General features: G+C 34.7%; 1 protein-coding gene across 2 annotated transcripts in view; it reads left to right on the top strand.

Annotated features, from left to right (window-relative positions):
• BRINP3 (BMP/retinoic acid inducible neural specific 3) overlaps positions 1 to 24,754 on the top strand; it is a 307,089-nt gene that overhangs the window by 198,845 nt on the left and 83,490 nt on the right. For both annotated transcript variants that reach the window (XM_087930393.1, XM_026703240.2), the window contains exon 4: positions 4,794 to 4,984. In XM_087930393.1, coding sequence (XP_087786519.1) covers positions 4,794 to 4,984 — 191 coding nt within the window. The remainder of the gene's footprint in view (positions 1 to 4,793; positions 4,985 to 24,754) is intronic.

The following is a 24,754-nucleotide window of genomic DNA, read 5'->3' on the forward strand; positions in this document are numbered from 1 at the left end:
TGAATCTCTTGCACCCACACAAAAGCTAAGTCCAATCCACCTTGAATCCCATTGTTGACATTTGGTTTCTAGGGATAGCAATATTTGATATCCAATATGCAATTATATATAGCAGTTCTCTGGAATTTAGAACATTTGAAAGTCAAAGTTAAAATTGTGAAAAAAAAATATCATAATTGGAATCCACATCAATAAGAGATGAGACACCTAAGTGGGAGTTAATTACATTAAAGAGCCATGTCTTTTGTATGAATCAGGTGTTATTTTGAATCATTTCTTTGTGGGTTTATTATAGATCAGACAGATCTGTCTCAAATGAAGACACTGTATCCCTTGTCCTCTGCTTTTTAAAGATTTGAGTTAAGAAATTGGTTTCCCCAAATAAATGTTTCTCTTTCCTCCAATTGTTACTTTATTCTCAATGCCTTGTCAGTAAAAAAGGAGAATGCCAATGTTGCATTTTGTGATTTTTAGCAGAGCTGCCAAACATTTGTATTCACAGGCAAGAAAGCTAGCTTGGCAAATGGGTGCACAATAGTTTATTTGCCTCTGCCACTTCTGTCTCCCTTGGAAGGGACCTCTAAAATGTTCCCATGATCTCTGTATACATGGGCACCGAAGAAGGTTGCCCATGGAAACTTAAGACAAGTTTTTGTTGAGTTTTGTTTTAAAAGCTGTTCCGAGGAAATGCAGCCATTCTTAAGCCATTATTTTCTTATTTGACTATGGTGATTTTTCATGACTAATTTTTTTGTTAAATGTTGTTTCAACTGAAATGCAAAAAATTTAGTACACAAGCTAATAAACTTTTCTACTGAGAGTAAAACAAAATGGTATGCCTTTCAGTTATATATCATATTTGACAAACATTCCACCTGTCCTAGGAATATTTTAATTTTCAATCAAAACATGTGGTACTATACTAATATTCTGTCTTTCTATCCATCTCTCCTATTTATATGTCCAATTCATTGCATGTTATCATGTTCATGAATGCCATGTCCAGTTTATAATTATAAATAACAATTTATAAAACTGAGAAGGTAGTCTTCTAAAGTTATATCGTAACAATACCTCCCATTTTATTCATTTATTCTCTTTTTATTATTTATTTATTTGGTTAGTAATTAGTTTATTTATAAAATTTATTGGCCATCCATCTTACCATATGACAACTCTGGGTGTTTTACAATCAAAAATTATTCATGTTTGTTTTATGTTTTGTAAATTATATTTAAGTAAGAAAAGTTTGAGTTTGTTTTCATATACAGTATAATATATACCTTTCCACCCTGCCAGTTACCCATTTCTAATAAATGCTACAAATAAACTTCTCCAAAATATTCTTTCTTTTTTATACATACTAGGGTTTTGCAAAGATACACTTTTTGTAAACAGTATTCCTAAATAATTACTGCTGTATATGAAATTTTGACTCAAAGAAAAAAACATCATAACTGCAGCTCTGGATTGGAGAGTCTGCCCTGGCAAATTATGCCAATTTGAGTGCATAATTAATCTGTGAGTCCCCCATCCTCCTTTAATGTACAGTTTACCCAAATAAATTCTAATACCGATTAAAGGTTCTTATCCGCAGTTCTGTTGCTTGATATAAGATTAAAGATGTCAGATATACAAAAGAATTACAAATCATAGTTCATGGTATTTCCTAATGGACTTGATTATCTCAGTAAAATTCTCTCAGTTGAATATTTGCAATGAGATACAATAACAAAATACAAGTGCAATATAGTAAATGTTGAAATAGAGGGATAAATGTTTTTGTGTTGTGCAGAACAGTATCTGAAAGATTTTAAAATCTGCAAGACAGATCTGTGTTGTTGATGCATGTGCAAAAGAAGCAGGACATGTCCTGCCAACTTGCAGATTTTGACTTTCCAAAACACACTTTTATTAGGTCATAAGGTCATAAGGTTTATTAGGTCATAAATGTGACCAATATATATTGCCTAGCTGCTCCTCAAAAATGGATAATTACTTTCTGTGCAATTTATGTTCCTTGCATCACTAATAATTTTATAGCATGAGAAGACAGGGTTCAAAAATATGTCTACATAAAGCAAAAGTAAAACAAAAAACAGAAAATTCCAAATGTTTCCATCATCAGAATATCTATTATTATGCACAATATAAATATAGGCTCCCAAATCATATTTATGAATATTTAGCTAAAGCTGTCTACTTATTTTACTAATGCCTTCAATACAGGGCCTTATAATGTGAATCCCTATTAAACTAATTCATATAGCCATTCCTAAGATATTTATGAATTTAATTCAATATTTATTCATGAATAAGATATTTATGAATTTAATTCAATATTTATTCATGAATAAGATATTTATGAATTTAATTCAATATTGCAACCTGCCATTTTCTAATTCTTCTTCAGCTCTTTCTGCAATGATGTAGCATGACAATGCATTTCTGTTAATTCTTTGACACAAATCCACAGGATGAATTTCAGTTGAAAAAATAAATGTTATATTGTGATGGATGGATGGATGGATGGATGGATGGATGGATGGATGGATGGATAGATAGATAGATAGATAGATAGATAGATAGATAGATAGATAGATAGATAGATTAGATATAGACAGTCTGAGAGGTATATAAATATGTATGTGTATATGTGTATGTTCTGTATATATGTCTGAAATCATTGAATATGGGCAAAGGCAAGTTGCTTGGGAAGAAGTATCATGAGTCTTGCTTCTGAATAAATATATATAGGTTCATTATTTCAGTTCCTATCCTGATCAAGAAAATCATGGGGGAAAAGCATAACAAAACTGTAGTTCTAGTTTCTCTCTGCTCACATCATAGCTTTATTATATAACGTTTCAATTTGTTATGTTTTTTCTTCTCTCAATATAGGAATTAGCCAGTCATGCAGGCTCAGGTATGGGGCTGACAGATAGGATAACATCAAAGCAATGTTCAATGTTATTTATACATTGAAAAGACATCTGTCTTAAATCTTCAACATCTCTCCAGAGTTGTGAAAGCAAATACTGTCTCCAGAATTCACAATGTTTTAGTTCCACTAGGTAGACCAGACCAGGAAATCAATCCCATAGGAAGATTAGCACTATGCTTTATTGAGATATAATAATAGAATTTTGCATAATTTGTCATGGTCACTTTCCTTACTCAATGCAAATTGTGAACATAAATGTTATAACTGTGTAGAATTAATCCTAACTGAAGGGTAGCTCGAACAATCCAAAGGTAATGAGATTGTTGGTCTTCCATATGGATGGCAATCTTTCTAGTTATGAATTTGTGTATACTAAAAATACTGTTTTAAGAAATATTGAATAAATACAAACAATTAAGGCTGTAGAGTAATTTTTCCAGTCCTTTTGCTGTTCTGTTAATTTTTCCTTCCCTCCTTCCTTCCTCCCCTCCCCCATGAATAACTCTCTAAATCACAAATATACATTTTACATTCAAAACTTAATTTGCAGTAATTATTTCACAGTTTAACATTAGCTTTTACATTAATATCTGTGTTGATTTTAATGTGAAATTCTTAAAGATCTATTATTCAAGTTGTACTTTGTTTCTTTCATACACAGCATCAGAGGTGGCATTCAGCAGGTTCTGACCAGTTCTAGAGATTTGGTAGCGGAAATTTTGAGTAGTTCAGAGAACTGGCAAATACCACCTCTGACTGGAGATTTTACAGTATCCTTCCAGGGGTGGGATGCTACCGGTTCTGCCCGGCTTTGTAGAACCGGTAGCTCTGAAGAGCATCAGATACAGAACCGTTTCTGCATCTGCTGCTGCTGGGCCCACTTGCCCTCCCTCTTTATTTCCTGCTTTTTCAACCTTTTTGCTTTGCATGGCACAGCTGAGGCTGAAAAATCAATAAAAAAGGTTTTTTTTTCAAATGCTGCGCACCCACTTGCAGCACTTATCAGCTGTCAGGAGGCATAGCTTTCATTGTATTACATGCATGCACAGCGTAAGTACTGAACCGGTAGGAACACCGGTTGAATCCCTTGTATCCTTTCCCTGCCACACCCACTGAGCGATGCCCACAGAACCAGTAGTAAAAAAAATTGAATCCCACCATTGCACAGCATAGATGAAGAATATGAAATAAAGCTATACATATTTAAAGCTAGTTAGAGATAAGCAATAGCTTATGTTAGCTTGTTATTGATCCTATTAGGCTTTAGATAAGAGTAATTCCCAACGTTATTTCTAGAATCTTACTAAGTAAATATATTATGATCAGAATCTACAATCAATGAATATGAATAGTTCAACATGTTCACTTCATATCTGCATTAGATTGTGGCGCAAAGCAAACAGCAACACCCAAGAAAATGATCCTAACATATATGAAACATGCTTTGGCTGTGCATTGTTTTCGCATATACTCATTTTTATATACTCATTCTATAATAGAAAACAACTGATGTATTACTTTAATTAACATAGATATTTTGTGTATACCTTTAGTATACCTTCACTTTTAATTGATGAACAGCAATGTCAAAGTATGGAAAGTAGTAAACATTATAGGAAAAAAATGTGAATTTGGAAGCATAATTGTCTTTTGGTTTGTTTAAAATGTAGACCAAGCAAAATTGTCCTCTAACTACCTAGATATTTTTCATGCCAGAGTTCCTACTTCTAGTAATTTCCTTGCAGATGAGGTGCATAGGATTAATGCTAGTTATGTCATAAAAAATGAAAAAAAGACAAAATAAGTGCTATAAACTTCTTTGACTTTTTTTGTGCTATTTCTTGCATAGGAGAAGAGTCTCTCACAATTTTTGTGGACAAGCGGAAGCTGAGTAAACGAACAGAAACAAGTGATCCCAGCATTAACAGTACCATGGTGACTCTGGAAACACTACACCAGCTGGCGGCCTCTTACTTTATTGACAGGGACAGCACCCTGAGAAGACTTCACCATATTCAGATTGCTTCCACTGCCATAAAGGTACAAAAACATTCTGCAACGCTTCAGTGCAAAACTGCAGTTTATATATCTCTATGTCTATCTGTCTACATAGAGGATGCTAGATCCATGTCATTTGTATGTGTGTGTGAGTGTGTGTATGAAACCTTTCTAACAGACAGAATAGACTTAGACTTAATATTTAGAATAACCTTATTGTCATTTTGCATGTACACTAATCGGCATACATTAAAATAAAATTTTGTTGCATACAGCTCTCAAAGGGTCACCACTTCCAATATACACTACATAAACATGACAAAATAGATAAATAAATAAATGCAAAATTATGCATATATTACATGACACAGGGAAACAACATAGTCTCGTTTGGATGTATACGTGTACATGGCAAGAAAAATAAATCTTGTGAGTTTACCAGACAGATGGCATAGAGAACAAAGCCCTTACAGAATCTGATAGTCCTGCTAGAAATACTTTGAAACCTCCTCCTAGAGGGGAACAACAGAAACAGACCATAAAGTGGGTGTGTGGGGTCTCAAACAATGCTTTGAGCTCTAATCACATAACACAAGCAGTAGCCTAAATAACAGGAAGTGATCTTCCTATAATCTTCTCAGCTGTACTTACCACTCTCTGTATGGACTTTCTATCTGAGACACTGCTACCACAAAACCTAACAGTGATGCAGTTTGTTAAAATGCTCTCAATTGTGCCCCTGTAAAAAGTGGCCTGGACAGAAGGAAAAAGGATGGCCATATAATAAACTGAAAAGGCCTTAACACAATGTGATACAGCCATGAAGACACTATGACTGCCTGAATATGTATATCCATCCCAATTTCAGCTATAGTTCATAAGCACAGTTGCAGCCAAATTGAGCAAGAATGATTGATACTGTGTATTCACTTTTCTTTTACTTGTCATATTTGGCTCTATTTCAAGTTTCAATTCTTTTGCAGAATGATGTTGCCAAAGCTCATCATTAAATGCATTTTATTGATTCATGTTTTATTGACATTCAAGGCAAAATTGATTTGTTTCCAAATTTCTCTTTTGGTTCAAAATAGTGTGTAGACCTGCCATATTTATGCTTCATATCCGATATATAATACAAAACAATCTCCAATTATCTTCATCAACAAACATTCAACAATATATTCAATTAATTTGCATTAGAGTCTTTGTAGGCCTGGATTTAGACCAAGTTAACTGCACATAGTTTATGCTGGAATCAATTGAATTGTTATATGATATCTTGCTCAAGTTCTGCCTTTTCCGACACACTGTTTCCCTCCGATACATCTCCCCCCCCACTTTTTTTAAAGGAATAACAATGTATTTTTAAATGTTCCCATGCATTTATATTTTTGTATCATATAAAAAGCTGTAGAAATTATGACAATATTAAAGCAACAGCTGCAAATAAATTAATGTTATTAACCATCTTTCTCTCAGAATCCCTATGCAATGTAATGGCAATTCTTCTTTATAGCATACCATAATGCATATTAGACTCAGAGACGACATCTTGTTCTGAATTAGCAAGTGGAGTCAAATTTCCCTTTTCTAGAGTCAAAACTGCAGTAGCTCTTAGGGTTGATGGACACTCAATACAGGTAGTCCTTGACTTACAACAGTTCAATTTAGTGACCATTCGAAGTTACAACATCTCTGAAAAATGTGACTTAGGACTGTTTTTCATAGTTACAACCTTTGCAGCAACCCCACGATCATATGATCAAAATTTAGATGCTTGGCAACTGGTTCATATTTATGACCTTTGCTGTGTCCCAAGATCATGTGATCACCTTTTGTGACCTTCTGAAAGCAAAGTCAGCAGGGAAGCCAGATTCACTTAACAACCGGGTTACTAACTTCACAACTGCAGTGATTCATTTAAAAAGTGTGGCAAGAAAAGTTGTAAAATGGGGCAAAACTCCCTTAACAAACTTAACATAAATTTTGACTCAATTGTGGTCGTAAGTTGAAAGCTACCTGCAGTTCTATGAAAATAACTGAATGGTATTTTTAACAATATAAAGACCTATAATAAAACAGCAATACTTCTTACTCCTTGGAAACAAAATTGTGCATTTATAGCCTACAAGAAGAAGCCAGATATAAATGCAGTTACCTCTGTGTTTCCAAGAGTCATGGGATATTAGCTATCTTACTGCATTCCTAACATTGAACAGACTTTTCATTACATACTTATGTCATATGGAAACAAGTGAAGAAATCTTAGACAACTGAATTTCATCTTCATTCAACCTACATTTCATAAAATGTTGGGATCCCCCTGAGATTATGGAAAACTGAATGAGAATATCATAATATTGCCAGCCATGATACTTTTAAACAACATTTGTTGATTGCTATTTACTTATCCCTGTAATTCACAGATGCTCAGAAGTTTTCAAAGTCTCTGCATGAGATAGCAATAGCACTTAGACTTATATTGGTTTACATAGTCAGGATATTTTCCCCAACAATCTGGGTCCTCATTTTACCAACCTCAGAAGGATGGAAGACTGGCTCAATCTTGAACCAGTGAGACTCAAACTGCCAAAGTGCAGGGCAACCACCAGTCAGCAGAAGTAACCTGCAGTACTGCATTCTAATTTTTGTGCCACCACAACTCTTCACCATATTCACCATAGGTAATGACAAGGATCAGTAAATATGGTCTGAGTGATGCCCAAAATGTTCACTTCAGAATCTCTAGCAATATGTGCAAACTGCAAGGCAAAATCATATCAATAGAGGAATAATTCCTCAACAATTTGAGAACCTTCCACTCATATCTAATTTCAGAAAACGGTCTTCTCTTCATATTCTAACTAGGAATTCTTATACTTGCTATACATAATAATTTTTAACAAAAAGTGAATGCTTTCTATAAAATACAAACTCAAGGGAAAAAGAAAAAGAAGATTCACAAAGGGAAAGAAATAACCACAGTTAAATCATAAATGCAACTATTCAAAAGCCTGTTATACCACAAGAGTTCCCATAGCTATTATGTTTGCAAAAAAATAAAGTCTGGAATAATTTATCATCATTTTAGTACTTCAGTTTTATATAAAAAATACTTTCTCCTTTTAGTCATCCCATCCTAATGAGATCATGGGAGGATGCAATACCAAATAAGGACAAAATTACCTTAATATAATACTAATGGAGAAATTAATCCAGAATTCACACTGAGAAATGCTGTGACATGCAATTTTAATTTGCTGAAATGTTACTCCTAAGCAGGACAGAATCATCAAGGATTCACAGAGACTGGATCTTTGATCCAGTAATAAGGCCAAGACCTCATTTACTGCAACACTATACTATTAAAAAATGCTCATCTCATGCTTGCACAGTCGTTTCTTCAAAATGACCCATTTTGCACAGTTAGTAGAAGTTTAGCTGTGATAGTTACTTCAGTGGTATTTCTAATTGGAGAGCTCCAATGTTTACACTTTGAGGCAATACCCTTTGAACATTTACAGCTGGAAGAGATCTTGCTATCTTCTTGGCATATGTTTTCTGTGCAACATATGAGATACTTACCCTTGTTGTGAGAAAACTGTCTTGGTTATTGTTGCCCTAGATAAGCGCGTTTCTGACAAAACATCTCTTTGTTTTGAGAGCATTATCTGTTGCTGCATTTTACTTGTGAACTTCTTTGTAATCAGTCTCTGAAACAATCAGGAACCATCATCTTGTTGACAACAGTGTTATAACTTCAGGTTTTGTTGACTTTCTTTATCCAGTAGTGCTCATTATCTTGTCCATTGATTCGCCTTGCTCTTGTGATATAATATACTGTTTTCTGTCATCTTACTTTGTTTTAGGCATTTCAAATCTATTCAGTTATTGAAATAGTTCACATCCATCAATAATTTATCGTGGTTATATATACCTGCATACAGCCATGTTTGGGACATTGTACAACGTGGACAAGTTTTTGTCAGGACTCTCACATTTTTCCAAGTGGCTGCTTCAAAAACCTTTGATTTTATTTATTTATTTATGAAGTTAGGTCATTTTTCACTGAGCTGATTGTCTTTCTTATTTCTTTTTGCTTTTTGCTTTTTCCTTAATTATTTTTTCTCTTGATCCTTTTTCAAAATTGCATAAATATATTATCAGAAGACCTCACCTGCTATTACAGCATCCAGCTTTTGAATCTACAGTTAGACCTAGGCTGACTAGTTTGGTGACCATCCAGAGTTACAATGGCACTAAAAAGTGACTTATGGCCATTTTCCACATGACCATTGCAGCATCCCAATGGTCACATGATTTACATTCAGATATTTGACAACTGGTTCATATATATGACAGTTGCAATGTCCTGGGGTCATGTGATCCCCTTTTGTGATCTTCTGACAAGTCAGTGGGGAAGCCAGGTTCAACTGTGTTACTAATTTAACAACTGCAGTGATTCACTTAACAAATACAGCAGCAAAAGTTGTAAAATGGGGCAAAACTCACTCAACACATTTCTTATTCAGCAACATAAATTCTTGGCTCAATTGCGGTTGTAAGTTGAGGACTACCTGTATTGCCATTATAAGCCCATTTCACAATTTCAGCATCTTAGGAGTAAAATGCCCTCTTGGCATGTGGGCATAAACTGTCTTTTTTTTTTCCTAATAAAGATCTTTCATTTGAATTTCATTCCGGCATGGCCTGTTTCCCCAAAGTCCACTAAGTCCCTATCTGCTGAAGCCACTTGGCCTCAGATTGTGTGCACTACCACTTATCCCACTTTTTCTCTAGCTCACCTTGTTGTTGATCTCTCTGGATATTATTATTATGTCTCTGATATTTCCTTGATCTAGTTGACTTCTTCAGTTTTACCACTTCATAGAACCCAACTAGTTTGAATGGTGTCACTTCCTACATTAGACTAATATTTAGATGGCTTGGCTTTCTTAGGCAATAGAGACTTTGATATACCAGCTAGACCATAATACTTCTACTTTTCAGTTTAAAGTAATGTGTTTCCTGTCTTGCTGAAGATAGCGAAAGACTTCAGGGCAACTTCAACACCACTAACTTCTCGCCATGTTGAGAATCTTTACAGAAGAAAGGAAAAATGATGCTTTATGAAGTTTTAAAGTAATTCAAACATCCCCCAACCCAAATCTATTACACAAGAGACATCAACACCCAACTCTCATTATTAACAGCATTCTGTACTTGGGAACAAGGACGGTAGAAATATTTCACTCAAGTTTGATTTAAAGAAAGAGTTTGCTTTTCATACCAGCTCCAAGAATTCTTATACTTGTTGTCAAGGACAAACTCCTTGTCTGGAAGTACACGTCCTTCAGCCTTGTGAGAGCATACTTAGCAGAATGGTGAGCTAGAAACCCAATACAAATTACTGAAGCAGCATAATTATTTTTAAAAGAAACGATTTAAAAGCTTATTATTATTATTTCCTACAAGGACAGTAGGAAATCAGACAGTCTGGGATATGTTACACTCCCTATACTCCAACCCTTTGTATTAGAGACTATTAAGCATCAATAGTGAAATAACTTTTTTTTTTTGCTTTCTTTCTATGACTGGAGGAAATGCCTGTTTCCCAAAAGTCAAGAAGCAATAGTCCAAGACTTTGAAGCAGTAGCAGCCCATTTTGCTTAGCAGGAATGAAGCACATCTCTTTATTCAAGTGATTTAGCTACAAAAGTTATTGTCCTATTGTCATGCCTACCTTTGAAGCTAAAATTGAGGATTTATTTTTTGAGAATGGGTTAAGGAGCAATATGCATTCTGGACAGAACTTAAAAGCTTTGTCTAGCAGTACAAAAATGCGGACTGGAGAAACTATTTTGGACTTTGAACCCTCCTATCACTATCCACATTAACAATGAAATCTACCAGTCTGACCAAAGGATTACTTTATGGATATAGTAAAAGAACCTTGACATTTTCTCTGTTTCACAGGTATAATGTATGTTTTCCAACTATTATTTCCCCAAGATCATCTCTGTGAGTTTCTCCAACACTTGGCCACAGTCTTCAGAAGAATTACATCTTATTTTCTAAGTATTTTATCATTTATCATAAGTACTTGGGAAACTCTGAAAAGTATCATCATAGAAGCCCAGACCAGCACAATACCACTGAGAAAGAAAAACAAGAAATCCAAGAAGAAACCAGCATGGCTGCACAAAGATCTGCCTGGCAAATTGAAAGAAAAAGTACAAAAAATGGAAAGAGGGACATACAACTAAGACTAAAATCAGAAGATAGCCAGAATCTGCAAAGATGAAGGCAAGAAAGCAAAGGCTCAGAACAAACAAAAACTTGCAACAAAAGTCAAAGATAATAAAAAAAAGTTTCTTCTAACATATAAATAACAAGAAAAAAATCAAGGAAACAGTTGATCCACTAAAGAGAGAAGATGGCAAGGAAGTAAGAGGCAACAGAGAGAAAGCAGAACTGCTTAACTCATTCTTTGCATCTGTCTTCATGCAAAAAGAAACTATAGCTCAACCCACCAAAAACATAACTGTAAAAGACAGACCAGAAATAAAAGTTAAAATAAGCAAAAAAAAAAAAAAAGTAAAAGAACACCTGTCTGATTTTGATGAACACAAATCACCAGGGTCTGATGGATTACATCCCAGAGTTTTAAAGGAGCTGGCAGAGGTCATCTCAGAACCACTGCACCATATCTTTCAAATATCCTGGAGCATCAGAGAACTACCAGAGGACTGGAAAAGAGCGGATGTGGTTCCTATCTTCAAAAAAGGAAAAAATAAAACAGACCCAGGAAACTACAGACCAATCAGCCTAACATCAATACCCAGGAAGATACTGGAAAGGATAATAAAAAACAGATCTGCCAACATCTAGAAACAAATAAAGTAATAACTCGCAGTCAGCACAGGTTTGTTAAAAACAGATCATGCCAAACCAATCTTATTTCATTCTTCAACATAGTGACTAAATTAGTAGACCAGTGAAATACTGTGGACATAATGTACTTAGATTTCAGCAAGGCATTTGACAAAATAGACCACAACCTACTTCTTGGTAAGCTAGAAAAAAGTGGAATAGATAGCAGCACCACTAGATGGACTCGCGACTGGCTGACAAACCATACTCAGTGAGTAGTCCTTAATGGGTCTAAGTCTACATGGAGGGAAGTGGGGTGCCACAAGGTTCTATCTTAGGCCCAGTACTCTTCAATATCTTCATTAATGACTTTGATGAGGGAGAACTTACCAAATTTGCAGATGATACTAAGTTGGCAGGAATAGCTAACACCCAAGAAGATAGGCTCAAGATCCAGATGGATCTTGACAGACTAGAACACTGGGCATATCTAACAAAATGAAATTCAATGTAGAGAAAAGTAAAGACCTACACTTAGGCAAAAAAAAATAAAAGTACACATATAGACTGGGTGAAACCAGGCTCAATAGCAGTAACTGTGAGAGGGATCTTGGAGTCTTAATGGACAACCAGCTAAATATGAGACAACAATGTGCAGCAGCATCCAAAAAGCTAATGCAATCCTAAATTGCATTAATAGAGGGATACAATCAAGCTCAAGTGAGGTAGTAATACCACTTTATAAAGTCTCAGTAAAACCACACCTAGAGTACTGCATCCACTTGTGGTCACCACATTACAAAAAAGATGTTGAGACTCTAGAAAAAGTACAGAGAAGAGCAACAAGGATGATTAGGGAACTGGAGACTAAAACATATGAAGAACGGTTACAGGAACTGGGCATGACTTATCTAGTGAAAAGAAGGATCAGGGGATACATGATAGTAGTGTTCCAATATTTGAGGGGCTGCCACAGAGAGGAAGGGGTCAAGCTATTTTCTCAAGCTCCTGTAGGCCAGACAGGGAATAATGGATGGAAACTGAACAAGGAGAGATCTAACCTGGAAATAAGGAGAAACTTTCTGACAGTGAGAACAATCAACCAATGGAACAGCTTGCCCTCGGAACTTGTGGGAGCATCATCACTTGAGACTTTCAAGAAGAGATTGGACTGCCATTTGTCAGAAATGATATAGGGTCTGCTGCTTGGGCGAGAGTTTGGACTGGATGACCTACAAGGTCCTTTCCAACTCTGATTATCTGTTATCTGTACTTTTCTAGGTACTTCTAAGGATAGTGGCCTCTGAATTAGATTAAACCATTTGTCTGCATGTTTTCTGAAATAATCTTGCTTTAATATGAAAATCATTACTTTCAACCTTCTTCTCTTGCAGAAGAGAATATGCATCATATCCATAGACTTGCATGCTTTTACATATACATAGCTGACATATGAATGGTCATATGTTCATTTCACATTTTTTAACATGATTGCTGTAGGCATAGGACTTTCTTGTTTGGGGTGAGGACAAACAGACTATATTCTTGCTAACCTTCCTAGCTATCACTGCATGATTCACCTTGCACCTGCCTACAGGTGCCATGAAACCATGAAACCAACAATTAAATCAGTGAGTATAAGGCAAAGCTGATAAGGCAAAGCTGAAGTTCCAGGCTTGCCTTGATTCACTGATTGGAATGTTTTTGAAGATACCTCTGCAGACCTAGACGAGCTCACAAATACCATAACATCATATCTCAGCTTCTGCAAAGACTTATGTGTACCAACAAGGAACCTGCGAATATACAGTAACAATAAACCTTGGTTCACAGCTAAACTTAAGCAGCTACATCATTCTAAAGAGGAAGTCTACAGAAAAGGTGACAGAATGCTATACAATCAGGCCAGAAACATATTAACAAGAGAGATCAGAGCAGCAAAAAGAAGCTACTCTGAAAAGTTAAGGAATTAGTTCTCAACAAATGAACCAGCAAACATGTAGAAAACTCTTTAAAACTTCACTGGCTACAGCAAACCTTCCCAGGCAGAAGGAAATCAACAACTAGCAGATGACCTGAATGTGTTTTACTGCAGGTTTGAAAGGAAACTATAGCCACCTATTTCCCCAGCTCAAACACACCAACAACAGCCAAGCCTCCTACAACTGATCCCAACCCACTGGGTTCACAACCTCTGGTGATCATAGAAAAAGAAGTGCAAGATCTATTTCACAGACAAAAATCAGGAAAAGCACCTGGGCCAGACAAGATAACTCCTTTTTGCTTAAAAGTCTGTGCTGACCAATTGGCCCCCATCTTCAATAAATCACTAGACATGTGCTGTGTGCTCTAGCTATAGAGCACTGCACACCAGAACAACTAGACACAAGGACAGTTTTTTTCCCCGAATGCCATCACTCTGCTAAACAAATAATTCCCTCAACACTGTCCAACTATTTACATAGTCTGCATTACTATTACTATTAATCTTCTCATCACTCCTTATCACCCATCTGCTCCCACTTATGACTGTATGACACTAACTTTGTCGTTTGTATCCTTACAATTTATACTGACTGTTTCCTAGTATGATTTGATTGCTTATTGTACCCTATGACTATCATTAAGTGTTGTACCTTATGATTCTTGACTCTTTATGAATGTAACTTTTCTTTTATGTACACTGAGAGCATTTGCACCAAGACAAATTCCATGTGTCCAGTCATACTTGGCCAATAAAGAATTCTATTCTATTCTGTTTTGTTCTGTTCTATGTCAGAATAGCTGCCAACAAAAGAAAATTGGGACAATCCCATTGAGACAAATTTCAGTCTGTCTATATCACAAGACCACAGGCTTATTTCTTTGCAGCAAAGATAAGATAGATCCCCAGCTTTTTGAAAAACCTTTCTTTCTAGAAATGAACTCTTATTTTAAATGCTTCTATCCATTGCTCTTGCTGTCTCTTTTTCTGTTGGCAAAGACACATAGGGATTTGATCAACTGTTTTTCACCCCTTCTTCTATTCTCAGCTGTCTCTGTTCCTCCTGTTGTTCTACCCCACCTATCAAGTATATTTCTGTCTTCTTAACAAAAATTTTCTTCCTAAATCCTTCTTTCTCCTATTTGGGGAATTTGATCCTGTCTGTAAAATAATGCTTTTGTTTCAAGTTTCAAAAACTGAACAACTTTCAATGATGTGCAGCCCTTCTGAATTTCATAGCTTTCCTGTACAGATACTCAAAAGAAGGACTTAGCTAAGTAACTGTCTTCCAACCATGAAGGATGACTCCCCAGCTTCTTTGGCAGATAAAAAAAAAAACATTTCTTTAAAGCTAAAAAAAATGTGTAAAAGTATCTTTCTTAATACAGTCAAAAATACATAATAAACCAGCTATTTATACTGGCAGTCTTCCATAGCAATTTTTCACATTAAAAATATAAATAACAAAAAGAATGATTGAAATAGGCATAATGAAATTTTATAGTGCTACTGGAGATATTATTATCTAAAGATTAATCTTTAATTTGTTTATGATTAACAGGAATGGAAGAAAATCTTGCTTGTGTTGAATTTTAATGTAAACATGTTTGGTACTAGTTCATGAAACAATATATGACCTGAAGCACAATTATCTTTCCATATTCATTTTTTTTCTGAGTTTTGCAATGCAGTTTTCCAGAAAATAAATGTATACTAAAACATGCATATTAGATAAAATTGCATGAAATAAATGCAAAATTTAGAGATAAGTGCACACAAAAACTGTCTGTGGTAGATAATAATATTGAAAAATATATTAGCTTTAGGAAATACATTGCTTTAGGAAAAAAATATTATGTCTCAAGAAAAGTGTTTACAAAATTTATGTATTAGTGTATAAAATGTATGTGCACTATAAGTGTACAAAAATGCATATTTAGAACTTCATTCATTGAAATGATTAATGCCTGTGTCAACTCACATATTAATGGTTTGCTACCACAATTCATTAATAAACCACAGTTTGTATTATAGACAATGCAGAGTGGGCTTAAAGTAGTTGTAATCCAGGAGACAATTCTAAGGGCTGTAAAATACTTCATAGGGTGCATTTAGTTTACAGCCCATGACCTACTCTTCCACTTTATATCCTCTGGGGACAAAATTCTGTCCTGTGATACCACATCATATAACTGCCAGAGACTAAGGCACACTACTGCAGGATTATTCTCTGATAATAGGTATAATATGACAACATTGTCTATCTCAAAGCTTAAACAGCCATTCCAGGAGGATATCAAAGTTGACAAAAGTGAGAGGTCAAGGAGAGGCACATATTTCTTCTTCTGCTAAGGTCATTTTAGGAAAAGCCCGGCTGGTGCAGAGGTTAGAATGGAGTTTTTCAGGCAAACTCTGCTCATAGCCTGGAGTTTGATCTTGACAGGACTCAAGGTTGGCTCAGCCTTCTGACATAAGACAAATGAGGACCTAGATTGTTGGGGGCAATTTGCATACTCAGAGAGTGATGTAAAGTACTATGGGGCAATATATAAGTTTAAATGCTATTGTTATTTTTTTTCCTATCATAAACCCCACCTGAACCCAGAGGAAATAAGTTTAGATAATAGCTTTTTTGCCACAAAAAGAATGGCTTTTAGCCGGATAATAGTTTTTATAAACCTAGTACTGTTTTTCCCAAGAGCCGCAGTGGCGCAGTGCTTAGATTGCAGTATTGTAGGCTACTTTTGCTGACTGCCAGCTGCCAATAGTATGGCAGTCCAATTCTCACTGTCTCAAAGTTGATTCAGCCTTCCATCCTTCCAAAGTCAGTAAAATGAGGAACCAGATTGTTGAAGGCAATATGCTGACTCTGTAAACTGTTTGAGAAGGCTGTAAAGCATTGTGAAGCAGTTTATAAGTCAGGCATGGACAGCAGATTACAACTTCCATCTGAGGTATGTTGTCTGAACATATTTGGCAGGATTAATATTCTATTTTTTTCCTGTTGCATTTTTGAAGACATTATAAAAAATAATGATAATTTTGTAAGGCAATAGGCTAGAAATCAAGAAACTATCAATCTGAGGCCAGCTGTTCTCTCTTAGCCATAGAAAGGAAACTTTGTATATCTTGCCAAGGAAACTAATCCAGTAGTTATGACTGACTTGAATGGACAGACATGGACTTCATTTATAACAATAAGTAGTGATTCTACCATTGCAAAAAACAAATGAACTAAAAAATAAATAAACAGTTATAAAACTTTTGTGTTTGCGCTTGCCATCTCTTACCACTCTAGATCTTATACTGTATGTTAGTCCACTTAGAGAAATTTATTCATGCTATAATTCTACAACTGAAATATGAGATTGGAAGTTATATTGAACTTATTATAAGAAATAAAGCATATTAATACAAATCTCATAATTTATATCTTCAGTCACCATGAAATTGGAAGCCCTGAAGCTCTGCAAAAGAAGTTAAATTCGTTACTTATAAGTGTGTGGCTTTGTCATTTTAAAAGAATTCCCAATTCTTTATTGAGTATTATATTATTAAAGAACATTATATGTTGTTTAGCAGAGGCACTGAGAGATAGATTGCAAAGGCTGTTGTGGGATTACTAGGGAGTGACTGAATTATATTTTTTAAACAGATTGTGAATTATTGATTAATATTTTTGTAACTTCAAGTTGTTTTATTCTTCTTTCTCTCCATTCCTGTTTCTTGCTGAGTAGAATTTCCTTTTCTATCTTCTTTACATCTCCTTTCAACAAAACTCATTTATATTAATGGTATCTCAATCATTAACAATAAGGGAATTGAGTCTTTATTTGGAAATATTTAAAAAATGACATTTTTGCAGGTTTCAAATATTTATCAATAAAAAGTGTATGTTGTTATCAGAATACAGTTTCCCAAATGGCTGATTTGTAGGGTGTGTTTTAGCCAAAGTCCATATCCCAATATAGAAAAGGATAACTTTGAATAAGTTTTCATGAATTTAACATGAAGTGAAAAAGAAATGCTATTCAGGTAGATCTACACATACCTGATTCCCATTCTGGATCTTCATAAAATTCTCTCTGTGGGGCATTTTCTGAGTAAAACAGCCAAAACCACCCCACTTTCTGTATTTTTAAAAAAATCATTTTGTTTAGAAACCATCAGAAACATGAACATTCCAAAACAATTCAATCACTTTCATTTTTCCTGTCTAACTTTTTTTAACTCTTTAGTGATTGCAAAGCCTTTCTGCATTTTATCCATTTTTTTTCTCTAGACCTGCATTTGTTTTCAAAAACATTCAAAGTACACAAATCTTCATACCATATGACTAAAGCCTAACATTTATGTGTGTTCCTAACATATATGCATTCTTCTCCTCAGTTCCTAATTTAGTCCTACTCTTATTTATCACTTGACATCTAAGGAAAGGTCTTAACAAAGTTAGTTGGCATTTTACTATCCATTCTCAGAATGAAGAGCTAATTAGCTTGCAGCAGATGAACTTTTGATTTCTCTTCCATTTATTTTTAACTCCATTTAGGATTAGCAGCATGCAGGCTGGAGAATTCTGAAAGTCCACACATCTTAAAGTTGCAATGATTGAGAAGCAGTGCCTCATAATCCTATTCCTCTTCAACATTCTTCTTTTCCAGGTTTTGTCCTCTAGGAATCTTCCAGTTTTATCAAACATTCTACCTGTTGCAAACTCTCAGTACAGGCCATATTTACCAACTAGATTTACTTTAGATAGAATAAAGTCTACCTTAATTACCAGCAAAAGTGTCAAAATCATTTTAGCCTTTACTTACTAATCAGAACCTCCATTATTCAGCTTCTCTCCAGAATCCTGTCTGATATGATTAGGTCATTCTGGGTATTTTTGAAAATTTGTCTCTTTGTACTATTCTCTATCTGCCCATCCTCCTCCAATGAGAATATACAATAAGTCTCAGTGTCATTCCTTGCCAGTAAAAGAAAGCATAAATTGTTTTGTTTGTGAATCTGTACAGAGCCTCCCTGCCTTTGTTTAGAGCCGGAGAAAGGCTATGATTGAAAGGAGATTCATCATGCTGTGTTGTTTCAAAGCTCTGCAATGCTGCTAAATACAAGTATTCTCATACAGTCAGTGAACATGATAGCAAATCTGATTTTTGAAAAAAAAAATCAGCTTATGGAAACAAGCCAACTTGCTGAAAAGTGAGGGTTCCATAACCTCTCAAACATTTACAGCAAGAAACAAAAAGAAATTGAAGTCAGTTTGAACAAACGTAATGACTTAAGCAGTAGAAAGGTGCTGATCTATTAAGAGAAAACCACAATTTTGCTATTACATATATGTATAGAAGAAAATCTCCCCATAAGTCTTAACATTATGTAACTTTAAATTGAAAAGTCCTGCACCAGTTTTAACAAAAAGAATTGGAAATTCCATCCTATTATAACAGGAGGAAAAATGCACCACTTTTGTTTTCTAAATTAAAGTACATTCTTTTCTAAACACTGCTTCAGATTTGTGCATTAAATCAGATTAGACTACTTCTGAGGCAACTTGGACTAGATTTTGGGAATTCCAGGCCAGTTTTCAAATACCACTGATAAATCTACTTCATAATACCTAGTCAATCCTTAAAAGGATTGAGAATCAACATGGCAGGTGCAATAGTCTTCTACATAAATGGAGAAAGCTCTCCTCTTTGGAATATAGATGTGGTGCTCCAAAACAGACAGTATGAGATATTGTGGAACAGTGTCCTCTGAGCACATATCTATATCTATATCTATCTGTCTGTCTGTCTGTCTGTCTTCCTATCTATCTATCTATCTATCTATCTATCTATCTATCTATCTATCTATCTATCTATCTATCTATCTATCTATCTATAGATATATAGACTATAAACTTATAATCTTTGCACATTTGTAGCAAAGTTTAACTGAGATTCATTCCTTCTCCAAAGACTTGGTGGGCTTGGTATTGCTTACTGCTTTTCATTATCCCCATTAAAGTGGCAAACAATTTGTTTTGCTTTCCTAAATTCTCCTCCGAGTGATGATTGCTTTCTTATTTCTCGGTATTGCTATCTGTCAAAAGTAGACTGGTTTGCTTTTCTGCTTTGTGTTGTGAGAAAAAAAAAAGTTGGGTATCTTTTCCCATCCTGAGCCATGGATTTTCAACAAAATGAGTTCATTGATTTAATAGATGTGGGAGTTAGTTATCCTATTGTATAGAATTGTTACACAATCTGTAAATGATGTATGAATGTGATTCAGTTGTCATTGATCTATGCAGTAACTTTTGTTCTCTGTAAAATGCCTCTTGCAATCTAAATAGCTAGGAATGTAAAGGACTTTATTTTAAAACCAAGGTGTTAAAGTGGAAGAATGTTGTTTATCTTTAAACAACAAGAGCTTTGTAGAAATGAAATAGTGCTTATAGAATTTGAGATCTTATGTAACATTTTTGATATAATCTGGTATCTGTTCTGTGTGAATAAAAGAGAGAAAGAGAGAATTCAAATCATTGATTTAGTCCTCATTCTAAATAATAACTGATTATTTGCTTATATGTGATTTTTAAAATTATTTTTTCACCTTATTCTCAAATGCTCTCTGCCTTTTTTTTTCTTTCTTTTTTTTGTAAATTTTATTTGAGTTTTCACAAAAAAAAACAAACAACCAAATAAAACATCTTTTTTTGAAAGTAGCATAATCCCGGGTTACATTTCTTTGTACAGACACAAATTCAATTTCATGCTCATTTTTTGTGTTCTATTCCAAATCTTATTACTGTTTTACATCTTCTACATAGCTTTTGCCCTCTTTTAATTTTCTCAATTTTATTGTAATTATCTCATCCCAGTTCAAATCACTATATATTTATACTTTTTGTCTGTCCTGTTTCAATTTCATATTATCTTCTCTCATTAAACAAAGTTTATCCTGTAGTTGCTGATTGGAGTATGACACCTTTATATCTTTTAATGTTATCCATTTAACTCTTATTTAAGCTTCAATATATACCTTAGAGTTATAACATTCAATATAATACATAACTTCCATTCAGATTCTGCTTGGAACATTCTTAAAATACATACTATATTAATCCCCATCCCCACCCCGCTTCACTTATATTTTATAAAACATTAACTAATTAAAATGTTCCCGTCCCTTCCTAATTCAATTTTCTCATTTATTTTATTTCATTTATTTTATTAACAAACATTTCACTAGATTACAGTAACTATTTTATCCCTCATTTTAATCATACATTGTTTCCAATTTTCTAAAATTATTTCTATTACTAATATAACAATACAATTCTTATGTACCTTTACAGAATCCCTTTTTCAGTTAAATTTTTACCCATTATCTCTAAATAGGCCCTGTTTCTCTATATCTTGTTTCTGTCCTTTTCTGTCTTTTCCTTTTCTTCTTCCCTCTCTTTTTCTCTCTCCCCTTTTTACCCCCTTGTCTCTCTACCTCTATGACTCTCTTCTATATTCCCCTCTTCTGTTGCTTTCCAATATTATACTTATTTTTTTCCTTTGATAGCTGTATTTTATGCCTTTTGCGGAATGAAGCATTGAGGCACATTACAGCCAAGTCTTATTCTATAACTAAGTTACAAAAATGTGCATTCTATTCATCCATCTTCCAAAGCAAAGTATATGATAGTATACACTGTCCTCAGCACAATCTACTAAATCAAAGATTAAACTGTATCAGTGTGGGTTTAGAGTGATAGATAAATACTACCTCCTCTGGAATTACCTTATTTGGCTTGTTGTGAAAAATCCTCTGCAACAAAACTGTTACAGGTCTCTTAATTTGACCTATACAGCTAACAGTGTGTATCTATTCATTTCACTAATGTTCATGAAATTGCTCACACCCCGCCTTGAGATACAAAAAGGAAGCATTTCACTATTTTGAACTTTATGAATTGTTTTTCAAATATGGAACTCTTTCCACATTGACCTGGCAAATGAAGGGCTTCTTTGCATTCATTAGAGAATCACAGGTTTTCAGAGCAATATTCTAAGGCATGCACCAGGGTTACACATAACCCTGACCTGTTGCAAATTCCTCTGTGTATAATTCTCTCATTATTTTTCTTTATCAAGCTTTGCATTAGGACACACATGCAGGTCACCTTCGTTGTGATTTATTTAACCCAACTGAGGCTTGCTAGTAAATCAGAAGCTAAGAGAAAGGGAGGAATTTGTTGGTGGATATAGTCATACATTTTTCAGGAGAGATTCAGAATGTTGCTGAATAGTGAAATGCTCAAGGAAATATACAGAGTGTCTTTGTTAATTTACAAAAAATAGGATGTAATTAATAAAACAATTATTCCATATTGCTTGAGTACTATATGTATATGAACATACTTGATCTATGCAATGTTGGTAATGCTTATGTGTTGCAGAAGACAATTGTGATCCATAGAATATGATTGTGTGCATAAATTAGGAGTCTCCCAAGAGAGATTTGTACAGCTTTTGTGTTGAGGTAATTCCCCGTTAGGAGAATGAGTGCATACATGTATTTGAGAGGAGTGTTTGAATAATACACACAGAGCACACAGATACACTGTACAGTAAATGTAGGTTTTTACTTCCAGACAGTTTAAGCAAAGTTCAAGATAAGCAGTCCAAAAGTCATTCATGGGTAAATCAGTCAGTTTTTCAATCCAGGGATAATCCAAATATTAAAGTCCAGTGTGAAAAAACATTTCAGTATCAGACTTACATTAAATCCAGAGATAGCAGTCAATTAGGAAAAATGGAGGAATGGCAATATTTCCAACAGAAGGAAACAGAGATATTCACTCAGACACACCCTCTTCTGAGACTAAGACTAAACAACCTAGATTTCTGGCTCCATCTTATGGCTGTTTGAGAAACCACACCTAATTGCATGCTCTTGCATTCCCTTAAAGATATAGTCTGAAAATGTTTATCCTGGTTTATATATTTCTAACCCAAATACCTGTTAGGTGACTTATATTCCTAACATTCCCCCCTTTTGGGTAGGATAATATATACAAACTTACATTCTAAGTCCATAATCTTCACAGCACGCCTTATGCTTTATAGAGCCTTGGGCCTTTGTAAAATGATCTGCTATATTGTTTTCTGACATACAGTATTCTAGCTTAATCATCTTACTTTGCACACATTGTCTCACATTTAAATATCTTAAATCTGTGTGTTTAGTTCTTATTTTAACAGTAATATTTAAAGCCATCTATATTGCTGATTGATTATCTTCGTAAACCACAATAGGATCTTTTACATCAATCCCCATATCAATCAATAATTGTTTATACAAAACTAAATCTGTACAAAATAAAGACAAACATGATAATTCAGCCTCCATCGTTGACAAACTTAGATGTTTCTGTCTAATAGATCTCCATCCAATCAATACTTTTCCCAATAATACAGCAGTGCCCGATGTAGATTTTCATGTATTTATGTCTGTAGCAAAACTTGCATCAGCATATGCAGTCAAATTCAGCTCATCTTTTGGCTACAAATACAATGCATAGTGCATTGTTTGTTTTAGATATCTTAACATATTTAGCAGCTTGCCAGTGCCTTTCAGTTGACTCAGTGTTAAATCTCGCTAATTGATTAACACTGTATGCGATATCTGGCCTTGACCAATTACTGAGATAAGACAAACTACCAATCAAGGATTGATAAATGTTCTTATCAAAAACAGGACTTTGAACATCACTATGGCTAAACTCCTGGCTCATTGGTGTTCTAGCCAGTTTACAAAGTTCCATTTTAAAACTTTTTAGTAATTGGTTAATTTTATCAGCTTGTGAGATCTTGTATCCTCCCCTAGTTCTATCTATCTTTTAACTAAGATATTGTTTGATTTCTCCTAATTGTTTTATCTTAAATTTCTTTTCCAATAGTGAAATTATCTCAGTAGTTTCTTGTTCAGTTTTGGTGATTAATACTATGTCATCAGTAAATAATAACAATAATGACGCTATACCATTACTTTCCTTTTTAAACAAACATGGATCAGCCATGCCAGCTACAAAACCTATTTTAGTTAATTCTTTAACTATACATTGGTTCCACTTTCTTTAAATATATAGTGTGTTGCAACAGTGCATGCAGATAAGCTGTCTCTACATTCAAATGATTTACAATATATTTCTCCTTAGCTGCCCACACTGGCAATGCTGCCCTTAATGTAGTAGCCTTCAGACTAGGTGCAAACACTTCATCATAGAAGTCTGATTAAACCCTTGTGATACTAACCTGGCTTTATGGGTAACAGTCCCATCAACACCTGTCTTCAGTTTATAAATCCATTTACATCCTATGGCATGTTTACCTGGTGGTAACTTAACATTTTTGTATACCTCCAGTCTTTTTAAAGATTCTAGTTCCTTATCCATTGCTTTCTGCCAAGCAGCCTGATCCTTAGCAGGATACAGTTTTAGTTCTCTATAGTTACTTGGAACTCTGTTCACTTGGCATACAACACTAGCCTGATATCTATCAGGTGGTTGTGTTACTCGGGTTGAACGTCTTGGTAATACAGGGCTTACTGGTGGACTTTCCTGTGCCACCTGCTCCTGTTCTTCTACCCCCTCCTATGCCTGTTCTCCTACTTCCTCCTGTTCTTCCTCTTTAATGGCTATTTGTTGTTTACTGATATCATCTTTAGGGACTATTTGGGTGTCAATAATAATATCATTGCTGGATTCCTGTTCCAGTTTATCCCACCCAACGTGCTCTAGAAATTTTGCACTAGCACTACAATAAACATGAGCTGTGCCTTGATCCCCAAATCTAAATGATCTATGGTTGGCCTCATAACCCACAAAAAATAACTTCTTAGCTCTATGTTGCCCTTTCAGTCTTACTTGTGAGGGAATATACACCCATGCTGGAGCTCCAAATGTGTGTAGGTAA

Source organism: Pseudonaja textilis, chromosome 3 (assembly GCF_049901715.1).
Source record: "Pseudonaja textilis isolate UNSWEBS1 chromosome 3, rPseTex1.2, whole genome shotgun sequence".
NCBI classification, from domain to species: Eukaryota; Metazoa; Chordata; class Lepidosauria; order Squamata; family Elapidae; genus Pseudonaja; species Pseudonaja textilis.